The sequence below is a fragment of the Dipodomys merriami genome, unplaced genomic scaffold (assembly GCF_024711535.1).
Source record: "Dipodomys merriami isolate MVZ:Mamm:240054 unplaced genomic scaffold, mDipMer1.0.p SCAF_59, whole genome shotgun sequence".
Lineage (NCBI taxonomy): Eukaryota > Metazoa > Chordata > Mammalia > Rodentia > Heteromyidae > Dipodomys > Dipodomys merriami.
Genome location: NW_027206168.1, coordinates 2,143,571 through 2,159,128, shown reverse-complemented (window position 1 = coordinate 2,159,128; position 15,558 = coordinate 2,143,571). Strand labels below are relative to the sequence as shown.

Sequence of the window (15,558 nt, the reverse complement as noted above, 5' to 3'; positions counted from 1 at the left end):
GTGTAGTCCAGGGTAGCCTTGAACTCAAAAGCCACCTGCCTCAGCTTCTCAAGTGCTGAGATTACAAGTATGCACCATTCTGCCCAGCTAGCTCTAATAAACCATTTAAGATGGTGTGACAAGACCACGCACTGCTGGGGAAACCACAGTTGCCAGCACACAAACCACACTGGCTAGCACTGTCTCCCTAGCCAGTCCTGGGCCAGTGGAGCACAGGAGCCCCGGGCTCTGCATCCACCATCCTGCACTGCTATTTGCATTCTGGAAATCTCCACTGAGGCTAGCTGGAGATTCCCTGAGGAGCAGGTTATAGTGCAAGACAGTTCCAAATACCAGTACAATAAATTGCATACTGATATTCTAGAAGGCAGTGGTGGAACTGGCAAATTTCCCACCTTACATTGTAGAAATGTTACTTTTTACTAACGCTCCCTTGAACCCCACTGTGATACCTGGGTGTCCTGTAGTTGTGACTCCAGACTAGATGCATCCTTAGCAAACTTAATGCCCTTCTTCTCCGCTTCTTCCAGGAGGGTTGAGACATTATCCAACTCGTTCTGCAAGGAAGAGTGACAATTACATTCAATTCTACAGTAAGAAGCCAATGAAAGGACCTCGTTACAGCTCAGAACACAAATGGAGCAGTCTTTGGGGAGTGTGTGTGTGTGTGTGTGTGTGTGTGTGTGTGTGTGTGTGTGTGTGTGTGTGTGTGTGTGTGTGTGTGTGTGTGTGTGAACTTGAAACTGCCAAATTCAACTAAGACCTTCACCACCAAGATTGTCATCTCCCAATAGGCTCAAGGACATAGCTGTTAAAACCTGCTGCTCTCAATAGCATGTCTTCCCATGGAAAGGTCCTGGAGGCTGATAAATGTGAGGGTTCTTCCTAGCTGCGGTCAACTACCTGGTTTCATGTCTATCACGAAGAGACAAACATGATGCTGAGTCCTTGGGAAGAGCCACTGCCACCCCTGTGTGATGAGTCTGTTCAGACTGGAAGGTTTTTTTGTTTTCTGTTTTGTCAGTGGTGAGTCTTAAACTCGGGGCCCGGGCTGTGTCCCTGAGCTTTTTTGCTCAAACTTGCAAGGCTGCTATTTTTGCTCTTTCAGCAACATCCTTCAGAGAGCTCTTACCTCACCAGCCTTGGGAACAGTGTGGTAGGGAATGGTTTGAGTCATGAGAACCTGACCTGGGCCCTGCAAATGGCCAGCAAATGACCAGGTGAGGTGGGGCCTTAGCTTCTGTGAGCTGGGTGTGGTGTGAGGAGGAAATGGGGGGGGGCCCTAACATCTGCCTGCCATTGCTCAGGGCCTACTGTTACTCACCTTGCCTCTTAGGCGTGCAGAGTTCATGATGGGATTTCTAAGACCTACCTTTCCTTGAATATCTTTTACGAGCATGCATGATCTCATAAATAACACACAACGCTTCCCATGTGTTAATGCAGTGAGCCTGAGATGGCGCAGCTCAGAGAGGGCCTAATTGTGCTATCCCCTGGGAACCTGGATTCTAAACTGGTTCCCACCGTATTCCAAATGGCAGCTGAGCATCAGGATGCCTAAGTTATTTGTGTGAATCATGTGGATTATGCTGAGCATCCGCTTTCCTCCCAGATGTCTGGAATTTGGGGTGTTTCAGGCAGAGTGCTTATAGAACCAGGTTCAGAAACGACTTGCACACTGAGTCTCTACTGAGCTTCCTGGAGGACAACACTCAAAGTGCACATGGCTCAGTGGTGGAGGGGCTGTGGGGCTGGGCTGGGAGAAGACCCTGCACACTCATGCCTGGCTTTTTCAGGACTTTGCTGCCCCCAGGACCTGGTTCCTTTCTTTGACTCTGCTCTGTGTTCTTTCACTGGGATAAATCCCGGCTGGGAGGATTATGCACGTGTGATCATTGCACTGCAGGATCTTCAGCTCTCACAATCCAGCTCTGTAAATTCCTCTTCAATGCAGCAACCAGCAGGTGTATCTTTTCATACCAACATATACTCATCTACTAAGTTCTTATTGGTGGTGCTTGACTCCATTCTAGACATTAAGGTTATTTCCAATGATATGCTTGTGTGTGTATGTGTGTGCATGCATGTGCATGTGCACTGCTCCTAGAGTTTGACTCAAGGCCTGGGTGCTCTTTTTTGCTCAAGGCTAGTGCTCTCCCACCTGAGCCACAACTCCAGTTCTCAAGGATTTTCCTGTCTGAGCTGCTCTGAACCTCATTCCTCAGATCTCAGCCTCCTGAGTAGCTAGGATTACTGGCTGTGAGCTGCTGGGACCTGGCTAAATTATATGCTTTTATATACACTTCTACAGAGAATATTCTTGGAGTTGGATCTATGCCTAACCTTCATTGTTTCTCTAGGATAAATGACAAGACACTGATTTTTCTGGGCCCACAGCTTTGAAGCTTATGATATGGAACTGTCAAAGTATCGTCTAGAAAGAAGCTTCAGTAATTTATGCTCCAACCATTTGTGTATATAAATCCATCATCCTCAAGTCTTTATCATTACTAGGTATTTTGCCCACTGCTTTCTTATTTTCTGGCTTACTGGACAGGGTGAGGTTGTTAAGAGTCATGCAAAGACCAGCCAATTCAGGCTGTTTTTTTTTATACTGAAGTTGAACTCAGGATCTCTACTTGAGCTATGCCCTCAGAACCCTTATGCATACTTATACATACTTACATACATATACATATATATCTATATAGGTGTGTGTGTATGTGTGCATATATATATATATAGTGTATATATATACTATATATATATAGACATACACTTTGAGCCACAGTGCCACTTCCGGTTTTCTGGTGGTTAATTGGAGGGAGTCTCAAGGACTTTCCTGCCTGGGCTGGCTTTGAACCACGATCCTCAGATCTCAGCCTCCTGAGTAGCTAGGATTACAGGTGTGAGCCACCAGTGCTCAGCTACTGCTGTCATATTTTTGAAGTATCATTTCCATTCACCACAGTAATAAACACTGATGGTCTGTCTCTAGGAGTTGCATACAATGACAATTTTCAGGTATGTAACAACACATTTCCACAGGAGGGCCACAGGAGGATAAAAATGCCAAACTGGATAAGCGAGAGCAAGACCTGTTCAGTGCCCAGGTGTTCCAGTTACCTGTAGCTTATTGGCTTTCTCGGCTAGCTCCACCCTGAGTCTGTCGCCTTCTGAGACCTTGGCATGGAGCTCCTGGACCTGGGCGTCCAGCTTCTTCCTCTTGTGCTCAGACTCAGCCTTGACCTGCTGCAGCACCTTCACCTCACACGCCAGCTCTTTATTGTCCGTCTCCAGGCCCTGCTTGTTCTTCTCCAGATTTGCTTTGAACTGGGAGAGGGAGGGATATTTGACGTTATTTCACAGCTCTCTGTAAGAAGCACTGCTTTTGGGCCTGATGGTAGTGTGTCCACCGTCAGCATCTGCTATTCTGGGCATCTGGTTTTGAGGTGAGGGATACCTGGTCCATGGAGCTCTCTGCTCACAGTGGTAGATGTGGGTATCTAGGGGCTATGTAATTGTCACATGAGGTAGAGGAAACATTCCTTAAAAAAAAAATTAACACAAGCTAAATCTAGTTCAGAGATGGGTCTCTGGGCACAGGAGGTGGCTTCAATCTCAATCTCCACCTTTGAACTGTGTGACCCTGGCTTAGTTACCTTACCACATTGGACCTCCATTTCCTTATCCTTTCCATGAGAATAACAGAGACTATCCTACAGGACTGGAATCAAGACTATAGAAGGCAGTGCTCAGAGTACTTTGCACAATGTCTGACCTCCATGAACAAATGTTCAGTCCCTGGTCACACTAACACTGCGTACATTAGCATGTCGCTAGACAGAGAAGAGAAAGCTAAGAAAATCAGACCAAGAGTAAAGGCATAAAGAAAGGATTCCTGGGGGCTGGGAAGGTGGCTCAGTGGTAGAGCGCTTGCCTTGCATGCATGAGGCCCTGGGTTCGATTCCTCAGCACCATATAAGTAAAAAGAAAAAAAGCCAGAAGTGGCGCTGTGGCTCAGTGATAGAGCACTAGCCTTGAGCTGAAGAGCTGAGGGACAGCGCCCAGGCCCAGAGTTCAAGCCCCATGACTGGACCCCCCCCCAAAAAAAAAAGAAAGAAAGGATTCCTGAAAAAATAGGAGAAAGAAGGCAGTTGCACAGGAGGATGGTTTGAGGTAAGGAAGGAATATGATGTCTTGGTAGACTGGCGAGCTCTATGTGAGAGGTAGGTGGGAGAATGGTGGAGGATGACAATGTGTGGTGACTAAGACGAGATGAGCGGCAGAAGGGGCCACGAGGTTGCAATGAGTGTAAACGAACACTGGGAAGGGAATAATGAGGCGTCTTGGCAGCAGCCGAGTGAGAGAATGGCTGAAACCATTCAAGATCTGTGGGCAAGCCATTGGGAGAGCAATGATATCCGTGAGCCACAGGGGAGGAACGTGTGACTCGTGGCTGCTGGATCCATCCATCTTCTACAAAGAATTAGGGCGTATGACTTTTCTCTAAATAAACAGTGTGCTTTAAGAAAGCAGCTACCACTTATGAGCAACTGGGTCTCCAGGAGCCCACCGTGGTGCAGTCAGAAGGCTGGAAGTTTATCGCAATAGCACTGAAGGGGACAGCCAAGCGCAATGGTGGCTGTCTGATGGATTATTCTCCCTGGGGACATGGCCACGTGGCTGGGGTCCCCTACCCTTTTGGCTTGCTCCAGTTGCTCAGAGAGCTCTTCCAGGGCTGTTGCATGTCTCTGTCTCATGTCCTGAATTTGTGCTTCATGGTTCTTAGTTTCTTCCTCAAGAGCCTTCTTTAGCTCGGCCACTTCCTGTTCACGTTTTGTGCTAAAGAAATGTATTAAAAACAACAACAACAGATCAGAATTAGCCAACTTATTAAGTTAAAACACATTTGGAGCTGTGTGCTGGTGGCTTAAACTTGTAATCCTAGCTTCTTGGGAGGCTGAGATCAGGAGGACTGTAGATCCAGGCCAGCTGGGATTGGGAAGTGTTTGAAATTTTAAGTCAAAAGAAGAATGCTGCTGGGCTCTGGTGGCTCATGCCTGTAATCTCAGCTACTCATGAGGCTGAGATCTGAGGATCATGGTTCAAAGCCAGCCCCAGCAGGAAAGTCCATGAGACTCTTACCTCCAAGAAGGATGCTGGCCAGTATCCTGTGCCTATGATCCCAGCTATGATGAAAAGTGAAAAAATAGGGACTGTGGTCCAGGAGCATGCCTAAGCAGGACTTGAGACCCTATCTCAAAAATATCCAGTGTAAAAAATGGCTAGAGGAATGACTCAGTGGTAGAGTGCCTGCCTAGCAAGTGTAAGGCCGAGAGCTCAAACCCCAGTACTGCTAACTCTCCACTCCCTGACACACTCCCCCCACCCCCCCCCAGCTTGGCGAGAGTGACTTCACAGTTAGCAGTCAGCTGAGCAGATCAGTGACACCAGGTCTTACCAGACTGGCTAAGGAGCACTGGGGTGAAGAAAGGAAAATGGTGGGCCTAATGGTGTACATCATGATTTGGGTCATGTGTATTTATAAACAGAGAGGCAGTTTGGAGGTTTGTTGGGTGTTGTGTTTTAGCCCATGTCCCCCAAAGACAGGTGGCTGGAATCCACCTGAGACAGCGAATAACAGCTTTTAGCAGTTGAACATCCTGGCCTTTTTTTCTGAATCTAGAAACCAGTGAACTCAGCTTTGGAAGTGTCTACTCTTGGCTGGGTTTTTGACCGGAGTAGAAAAGAATGCTCAGCCAGGTGCCAATGGCTCATGCTTGTAATCCTAGCTACTTAGGAGGCTGAGATCTGAGGATTGCGGTTCAAAGCCAGCCCAGGCAGGAAACTCCGTGAGACTCTTATCTCCAAAGAACCACTCAAAAACTGGAAGTGGTGCTGTGGCTCAAGTGGCAGAGTGCTAGCCTTCAGCTGAAGAGCTCAGGGACAGGGCCCAGGTCCAGAGTTCAAGCCCCATGACCACCACCACCAACAATAACAACAACAAAAGCTCTGATCGTTTTTCCAATTCACTTCTTGCAAAAACAAAAACTACAAATGAGAGGTGTATTTTTATCTACACCATAATGGGCTCAACTGTAGCACTCACAGATGGTGTTTTGGGAAACATTATGTCTCCTACAGTTCAGGTGTGTACCCTTACCAAAGGCTGTCAGAGTATTCAAGCCACCCCTACCTGTCTGCTGGTTCTTACTACAATTGTGTGTCCCATAATTAACTTAAAAGTAAGTCCTCGGCAGATGGAAGTCTCTTCTGCAGGCTCAATGGCATCTTATGTCCCTTTAGGTCTATAATGAAAATCTAAAGGAACTAACCAGGTTATTTAGTTGGAGGGAAAGAGAAGCTAAAGGATTCTTTTGATTCTTAGATTCAGGAAGGGACCAGGAGCAAAACTGTTCACCCAGAAGATGAACTGAGAGCAGGAGGCTGTGTGACCCACTGCTGAGGGAAAGTAATGACCAGCAGAGAAAATGGAAGTAATCATGGAGGATGGCAGAATACAGGATAACAGGAAAGCCAGTGGGACCTGTGGCTGAGCTGGGCTGGACCACAAAGAATCTTCAGCGATTCCTTCTGTCTGAGTTCTGTGAGGCCAGAGCTGGCAGTGCTGCAGCCCTCTCTCAGCAGTGATCTCAGCCCCCTGGGTCTCATTGCTCCACTGGTACAGGAAGGGAAAATGTCCATACAGGATTTGGTGCATGAGTCACTGTGCTAATTGCTTACACATTTGAAAGTATAGAGCAAGCCTCTGGCAGTGTGCTTCAGCGCTGCTGTGAGGCTCCTGCTCGTGAAATGACGCTAACAGATGCCTTAGCAGAAGTGGGGATGCTCTTACTGGTGTCGGTCTGACTTGTTTTGAGTTAGTAAGAATTGAATCCTGGCCTTGTGCATGCCACGTGAACAACTGCTGGTCCCTGAGCTATACACATGGCCCCTGGTTTCAGTGTTTATTAAGTACATGTATGCTCAGGTTGACGAATACAGAATGATTTATCATGGTAAATTTGTTTCTAGTTAGTGAAATAGCTTAGTTACTCAAGTTACTCTCACAATTATAAAAATAATTAGAAAAGCACACAAGAATATTATTTCCAATGTGATCTTTATCCCTTAAGTGCAGATTAGACAGACCTCCTGTTTATCTGAAGATGTTGAAATTCCAGGGTATTTCCTGCTTCATCCTCATATCAAACACCAAAAACCTGTTATGGCCAAGAATGTGACCCTTCAACCTGCCTTCTAATCATCAGTGCCCCAAGCCGGGCACCAGTGGTTCACGCCTGTAATCCTAGCTACTCAAGAGACTGAGATCTGAAGATTGTGGTTTAAAGCCCATGCAGAAAAGTCTGTGAGACTATTATCTCCAATAAACTACTCAGAAAAAGCTAGAAGTGGTGCTGTGGCTCAAGTGGTAGAGCACTAGTCTTGAGCACAAAGAGGCTCAGGGACAGTGCCCAGGCCCTGAGTTCAAGCCCCAGGACCAACAACAACAAAAAATTCAGTGCCCTTTTTCAACATTGCTCATCACTTCCTGATGGGGCCTGTGTTAGAGTGTAGCTCCTTCCACAGGAGGATGAGGTTTGCCTTTGATATGGTGCAGCATCCTGATTATTTGGCTTTTCTGCCTCTTAGCTTTTACAAGCTCTTGGGACTTACCTGGGCCATCTGCTGGGGTGGGTGGCGTGGCCAGGCAGAGACTGCCATATTGTGTTAACCAGTCCCCTGACTCACAGTGAAACCAACATTCTCAGAATGTTGGGAAGACCCAGATGATACATCCTAGCCTACTGAGAACAGAGCCCTGGCTCTTCCACACTGCCTCCTCTTGGTTGCTCTGGGTCATTTCTACCTCTTTCAGATGTCTGTCTTCACAGGTATTCTGGCTTTCTGGGGCTGACATGTTGCAGGTGAGCCTTTTCTGGCTATGTCCAGCCATGCCAGGTCACTTTCTTCAGGCCTGCACCTGCTGCTGGTTCCTGGGATACTGCCCCTGTCCTTGCCCAGTATACACCTGTGCCTAAAGATCTGTGCTCACACTTCTCATCTCAGGACCTGAACATTCCTTCTAACCTGCTTGTCTACTCTGCGCATGCCAATGGGCACTGCCAGCAGATGCCGACCCACACTGGTACCTCTTCTGTGTCATCCCTTCTCCTTTTCTGGCCTGCTTGCCCCTCCTCTGTAATTCTCTTTCCAGCTCAGTTGTCTCTCTTTCCTGCCTTTGACTTTCTGATGCCTCACGCTGTCTCAGTCTGAAGGGCCTGTGCTGCCCATGGCACATATATTTCTACCTATCAGCTGGTTTGTGTCTGTCAGTGTTCTACCTGCTAGGGTCCCAAGGAAGCAGAAAGGATCTCTGGAATGACATCTTCCAGATACCATGATGCCCCAAAGGAGCCAGCACAGCACAGCACAGCACAGCACAGCACATCTGCAGCCAGCAGATACCCGAGGTGCCCCTGCCACACTCACCGTAGTTCCTGCTGAGCTGCCGTGGTGTCCAGAGTGTCCTCGAGCTCAGTTTTCAGAGCTTCCAGTTCCTCACTCAAGTCCCTTTTCTGCTTTTCTGCTTTGTTCCGTGAAGCCTTCTCGGACTCAAAGTCTTCTTGGAGTTCGGCAATTTGAGCTTGGAGCTCACGTACAACTTTGAGTGCGTTATTCTTGTGCAGTGTCTCGTCATCACCTCTGTCAAAAGATCCAAGCGAGAGGCGTTCAGGGTCACGTGGCGCCTGGCCTGTCCTCCCTGCTCTAGGGGATGCTGGTTCTACCTCCTCTTTCCAGGGTCTCCTGGAGGCAGTCTGTCTTCAAGTAAATGACCTGGGAAGGCCCCGAAGCAGGTAATGGGAGCCACAAAGGGGATCCAGGCCAGCCTCCTTTCCAAAGGGCTACGATCCTCCATTAAGAGGTGGAACAGCTGGGTGCCAGTGGCTCACACCTGCAATCCTATCTACTCAGAGGAAGCTGAGACCTGAGGATCATGGTTCGAAGCCAGCCCGGGCAGAAAGGACTATTATCTTCAACTAGCCAGCAAAAAGCTAGAAGTAGAGATGTGGCTCAAGTCACAAAGTGCCCGTCTTGAGTGAAAAAGCTAAGAAAGAGTGAATGGCACTGAGTTCAAGGTCCAGTATTGGCATGTGTGTCTCACACACACACACACACACACACACACACACACACACACACGCGCGCGCGCGCGCACACTCACGGGACAATCTCACTTTAAAGATCAGAAAACTGAAAAATGTCCTTTGCAGTGAAGTGTCATGACAGTCAGATCACTGATGGAGGCAGCCGTCAAACCACTAACCTGGAGGACATATTCAGGCATGAGGCATTCATACTCCACAGTATGAATACTCCCTTCCCACTTTTCCATGCACCTCCTTTGTACCTACATGCAGGTAGGTGATATGTTTTTCTGATAGGGAGTAGTTGAGGTATCTGAGGTGAGGGTTGGGGAAGCTGGTAAGATATGATAGCAATCAGGGGACATTTAATTTTAGCCTTATAAAGGACGAAAACTTGCTCGAGGTGAAAAAGCAGCTGATCTGGCTTGAGTACCACTGGTAAGGACAAGAGAAAAAAGTTTTGTTGTTAGAACCTAAGTCCTACGTACCAAAGTTATGCTTTAAAAGGAAATGAAGATAAGGGGTCCGTGGACCATGTATGATTTTCAGTCTAGAACCCACTGGCTTAGCGCTAAACATCAGATCATCTTATTAGAGAAGGATGATCATTTCTGGAAAGTGAATCCTTCTCAAGTTTCTAGACATAGTGAGACTAGGTTGAAAACAAAAATCCACTGTGGTAAAACTGTTCTGGTGTGACTTCCCCAGGATTTCATGCTTGTTTTTAGGTATGGATACTGAGTATGGATTGTGAGATTTTCCTTGCTGCCTGACAGAAGTTACATACTCCAGATACTCCTGATTGCTTCATGGAACTGTTATCCCTAACAGCAAGTTAGCTTTCCTACTCCCCCACACAAGAGCCACACCGCAGGAACTTAAGCCTCAGCAGCTGCTTTACACCAGAGCAATGGAAACACAGCAGACCTGGCCAGGGCGCCCTGCAGCTCCTCCTCCTTCTTGGCCAGCTGGATCTTGAGCTCATCGATCTGAGCCTGGAGCTCGGCAATCTGGTCCTGTAGATCAGTTGTCTCACCATCCAGTTTCCTTTTGGCCTTTTCTAGTTCCTGCCGAGTCTTCTCTTCCTTCTTCAAGCGTTCTTTAAGGAAAGGCAAAAGTGCTTCACCAAAGTGAACTTTTAACGGATCAAAGCTGAGAATCAAACATTTTATTCAAAGGCATGTCACTGCCTGAATGACAGTCTCAGATGCTCAGTCAGTGGAAATCCACCACCAAGATCAGTCAGAGATGAGATAAGTTAATGTAAGCATGGATCTGAGGAAACTGCAGAGACAGAGGAGCGGGCACAGGGCTGTGCATCTTCCCCATCTTCATCTCTTCAATTCTGTGGTAGCTTTTAATCAAGGCTAGTGACCTGTTCCTCACACAGTGGGACTGTGTGCTTTGTGATTTCCACTGTGGAGAGGATGAGACAAGTTCCCCAGGCCCATTCCACAGGCATGCCTGTGAACCCACAAACTAGCCAAGTGGTTTATGAAAATAAGTTCACACTGACATTGTCTTTTGTCTATACCAAAAAAAAAAAAAGTAAGAAAACCAAAACAAAGCCCTAAATAACTTAGAAACAACAACCTATGTCCTTTTCTCATCATAAAAGCATGCATGAAGAGAGTGAGCACACGCTTGCCTATCTACAAAGGCTTATGTGCTCTTAATGGGGTCCACTCTATTTCTTTTGCAGCTATTACTATTGCCTGGGTTTCCAGTTTGAGGGTGGTTACTCTGCGAAGTGACACTCACGTAGTTGAATGCAGTGCTTGTGTCAGAAAACCCAGTGGTCTACAGATTTCAGAGTTAATTTAGATCCTAAGTCCAGCAAAAGATAGTATATTTTATTGTGGTACCAAAGTTAAAAAAGTAAAACCGTGCCAAACATGGTGGCAGAAGCCTGTAACCCCATCACAAGAAGCTGAGACAGAAAGAAGAATCCCAAGTTCTAGGCCAGCCTGGATGACATAACAAGGCCATGCCTCAAACAACAGCAAACCAAAGTCAAACCATTTTAATGATATTGGTGAAACAAAATAACTTGTGAGAGATTTATTTATTTACTGTGCCAGTCCTAGGGCTTGAACTTAGGGCCTATGCACTATCTCTGAGCTTTTTTCCTCAAGACTAACATTCTCCCACAGCTCTATTTCTGGCTTTTTGGTGGTTAATTAGAGATAAGAGTCTCAAAGATTTCCCTTCCAACCATAATCCTTAGATCTTAGCCTCCAGGGTAGCTAGGATTATAGGCTTGAGCCACCAGTACCTAGCTAAGAGATTTATTTTAATAATGAATACCTTGGCCGAGATACTGATAATCCAGCAGAAAAGTCCTGGGGATTCCATCTCTAATTAACCAGTAAAAAGACCAGTGAGTGTCTAAGGCCCTGAGTTCAAGCCCTAGAACTGACAACAACAATAAAGAGAAGAGAAGAGAGAGAGAGAGAGAGAGAGAGAGAGAGAGAGAGAGAGAGAGAGAGAGAGAGAGAGAGAGAGCCCAACTCCAAAGGCTCTTAGTATTCCAGTACTTCTTTGATTTCTTTGTTCTAAATAGTGTAAAATCTCACCATTCACATCCTTGTCCTAAATTCCTCTAGCCCCAAACACGAACCTTCTAAATCGGAGATCATTACTTCTTGCTTATTCCTGATTTTGGCCAAGTTTTTAGCTTTTTCTTCCTCTTCAGCCAGCTGAGAGGAGCATTCAGCAATGCGATCTTCCATGAGTTTCTTTTCCTGGATAGGAAACAATTCAACTGAGTTTGGGGTTGAGATTACTCAGCAGTCGCTTTCTTTGAGGAAAGTGAGCAACAGTGGCACAGCTTCTGCAATGGACCACACGCTTCCATAGCAGCAGGGCTCACGAGGCTGTGGGTTCCGCCTTGGGTCTGCTCAGAGCCCACATCAGTGCTGGGTGAACTAGAGCTAGCACAAGTCAAAAGCCTACAAGACTATAGTGGTATCTGGTGGATTATAAAAGCTAAAGTGAGGGGCAACTCTGATTACTGGACACTTCAGATGGATACATTAAATAATAACTCCCTTGTATCCATCATTTGAAGTTTAGGAAAAGGATAGCTAAAGTGTCTGTATCTTTCAAAATCTAGCTAAGTAGAGACATGTGGAGAACATTAAGTAAATGAGCCTAAAATCCTAGCATCAGTGGGTGTATAGACATAGATTCTAAGAGGAGCATCTTATGGAAATGGCTCCTTACTTTGATAAATTTGGAATTCTGATCTTCAAGAAGGAGAATCTCCTCTTCCATCTTCTTGATTTTCGCCTCTGCCGTTACTTTCTCCAGCTGCAGTTTCTGCCGAGCTCCTTCTTCCTCATCCAGCTGTTCTTCTAGGTCCTGGAAAAGGAAATCATGGCCACCCACTTCCTTCACCATCAGAGTGCACAGGAGGATATTAAAACGACATACCCACTCTCATTTTCAAATGGTGTTTGAAAAATAGGAGATAGACACTGCCACCTTTTTACAAGTTCAAGTATAAGATAGGTCAATACCCCACATGGCAAAGTGTAGCAAGCTTTGAAAATAGGCTTTTTTTTTTTTTTTTTTTTTGGTGGTAGTGGGGCTGGAATCTAGGGCTTTGCTTGGCAGGTACTCTACCACTTGAGTCATGCCCCCAGAACTTTTGTTTTGTTTTGTATTTTCTTTTTGAGATAGGGTCTTGAGAAGTTGCCAGGGCTGGACTTGAACTTGGGATCTTCCTGTTTCTGTTTCCCAAGTAGCTGGGATTTACCATGTGAAAAATAGAGGCATTTCTTTTAAATGCAGTTTTAGAACATTATCAGCTATAGTCTGTATAAAAAGACCTCAGTGAAATGTTATTTGTAAAACTAAGTAACCATGACTATGGTACATTCATGGTAGAAAGGTCTTGGTAATTAAGTGTTGGTACATTTATAAAATGGTATATCACATAGTAATTGAAATTCATATTTTGCAATAATTAGCAAGACAGGAATATAGTAATATGTAAATATAAGAATAGGAATATGAACATAGTAACATATCAATCATGTATGTAATATAGTTCAATACAACTATATCTGTTCAGCCAAACAGGTACTGGGGCCAGGTGCGTCCCTGAGCTTTTTTGCTCAAGGGTAGCACTCTTTCACTTGAGATTTTTGGTGGTTAATTGGAGATGAGTCTCATGGACTTTCCTGTATGGGCTGGCTTCAAACCATGACTCTCAGATCTCAGCCTCCTGAGTACTTAGAAATACATATGTGAGCCACCGTCCGTGCCTTAACATACTTATCTTTATTTCAGACCCTACATTACTGTATATGTTAGTGAAACATGTTAGTGAACAGAGTTGTATCCACTAGTCAACCTTTGGTCCTAGAATTGTTGGAGTATATGCTTTTTACAGTTTTGTGCTAGTCTGCTAACCTATTATAGGATACTTGAAAGCTGTCTGTGTTGAAAATAGAATAAAGCTAAGTGTATGGCTGATTTACTCATGAGTTATTTGATATTTGCACAATGGCTGAACTGTCTATGCATCATAAAGAGGAACTATGGGGTGAGGGAAGCACTGAGGGAGAAATATTCCTGGAGGAAATTTTGGAAAAGGAAAATTTGGCACGAGACCCATGGTCTACTGGGGCACATGCTGGCACCAGATACTGAGGGTGGGAGAGGGGAACAAGAGACCCGGCTGTGGGCGTGTCCTGGGATGCAGGCAAAATACCCACTGTCAACATCATTTGTCTGGGTGTTTGGTTCTGTATATAATTGTGCTTCATGGGACTTCAGCTTGTATTCAGAAATTACCAGGGAAGAGCTATTTTGTCCTATTATAGTGCTGAGCATTGCTTATGAATCTAGCCATTTAGTAGATGTTTATCTAATGAACACAGTAGCAGAATCATTTCTGACAACATAAAGAACCTTAGGTCCTCTCCACAACGCTACAGCCCCGAAGAGCGTTTTGACTTTGAATATCTTTACATGGCACACTATAAGATGCCACATCAGAAAACAAAGAGATTCCTATTCAGAGTAATATGTCTATGTTAGGGAAAGAAAAATCCGCAAATGAAAGTAAACTCCTTTGCTTTTCAATGGACAAGAATCCAAGCACGCAGCTTTTATTTCTTCCAGCTACCGTTCCCACAGGGAACTGCTTGATACCTGAATATGTGCTTGCATTTTTTTCTTTTCGTTCTGGAGAATCTGGTTTCTTTCTTCTTCTTCTTCCACCCTGGACTCTAGGTCGTGCAGAATCTCCTCCAGCTCCTGCTTTTTTGCAGCTAGTCTTGCTCTCATCTCCTCTGCTTCAACGAAGAGCTCAGTCTCTGCTTGTAGTTGTTCTGCAAGGATATTCTTCTCTTCCAAAAGCTGCAAGCACAACATGACTTACTCAGTGCATGCACCTGATCTATTCAGCAGCAGTGCTCAGCAGCTCACCAGAGAAACTGGGAGTCAAAAACACCGGGAGCCAAACTTTCAAATATCCTCTTGGCTGAAGTAAAATCAGTTTGATAGAAACATTTCCAGTTGTTCCTGTTACCTCACACATTCTTAATAGTACAGAATTAAATCCATGCTATTTAAACAATCACAGTTCTGTTAAAATTACAAAAAGACAGAGGAGCAGAATATTATTCACGTTATAAAATCCATGGTGACTAAAAATATCTAATATCAAGTGATATTCTAGGCTTTTCTCATGAATAGTTTTTGGCTTGAACACTACAGTTCTGTTATTGTTATCCACAAATACTTCTTGGGCTTCTGCTTTCTCCATGAACAGGACTTGCCTGCACAGAGACACAGATCCAAGAACCCTGTCACTAGAGAAAAGGGGAGGCTTTGACACCAATCGTCATCTTTTTCTTCTCTCTGTTTCACCTAATAAGCAGTCATGGGAAGGTGACAGCGCTGGGAGCTGCATCTAACACAGGTGTTAAAACACAAGCTTGATGGCAAACAGGACCATCTGTGTATGTGGAGAATGAGAAGGGCAAATCTGTAGGATTTTAAGTAAAGCTAAATAAAGTGTGAGGCAAACTTATCCGTTAACTCTGTTCTGCAAGTGCATAGGCTTTGGAAAGGAACGAGAACACCTCCCATAAAGCAGCATGCTAAGGTAGGGACAGGAATGTGTCAGCTGCTCTCCACGGCCATCCCAGCCGACCCAGGGAAGTATGAGGCAGAAGGTTAGCACACACCTGTTGGTGCTTCCTCTCCATCTCCTCGAGTTCCCCTTCAACCTTCGTCTGCTTCTCCTTCACTTTCAGCAGTTCCTCATCTTTGGCCTGAAGTTCTTCCTCCTGGCGAGTCACTTGTAGGAGAGGCTTTACCTGTGACCAAATGAAACCATCATTACATTTCTCTCTTGGGGACTATTACTGCTTGAACCCTGCTACGTGAA

At 45.5% G+C, this 15,558-nt stretch overlaps 1 protein-coding gene across 8 annotated transcripts in view; it reads right to left on the bottom strand.

The window, feature by feature from the left end:
* Myh10 (myosin heavy chain 10) overlaps nt 1-15,558 on the bottom strand; it is a 148,534-nt gene that overhangs the window by 21,130 nt on the left and 111,846 nt on the right. For all 8 annotated transcript variants that reach the window (XM_070001414.1, XM_070001421.1, XM_070001413.1 and 5 more), the window contains 9 exons: nt 15,356-15,487; nt 14,316-14,522; nt 12,378-12,515; nt 11,773-11,896; nt 10,080-10,251; nt 8,497-8,709; nt 4,701-4,845; nt 3,127-3,333; nt 453-557 (listed from right to left, as the gene is read on the bottom strand). In XM_070001414.1, coding sequence (XP_069857515.1) covers nt 453-557; nt 3,127-3,333; nt 4,701-4,845; nt 8,497-8,709; nt 10,080-10,251; nt 11,773-11,896; nt 12,378-12,515; nt 14,316-14,522; nt 15,356-15,487 — 1,443 coding nt within the window. The remainder of the gene's footprint in view (nt 1-452; nt 558-3,126; nt 3,334-4,700; nt 4,846-8,496; nt 8,710-10,079; nt 10,252-11,772; nt 11,897-12,377; nt 12,516-14,315; nt 14,523-15,355; nt 15,488-15,558) is intronic.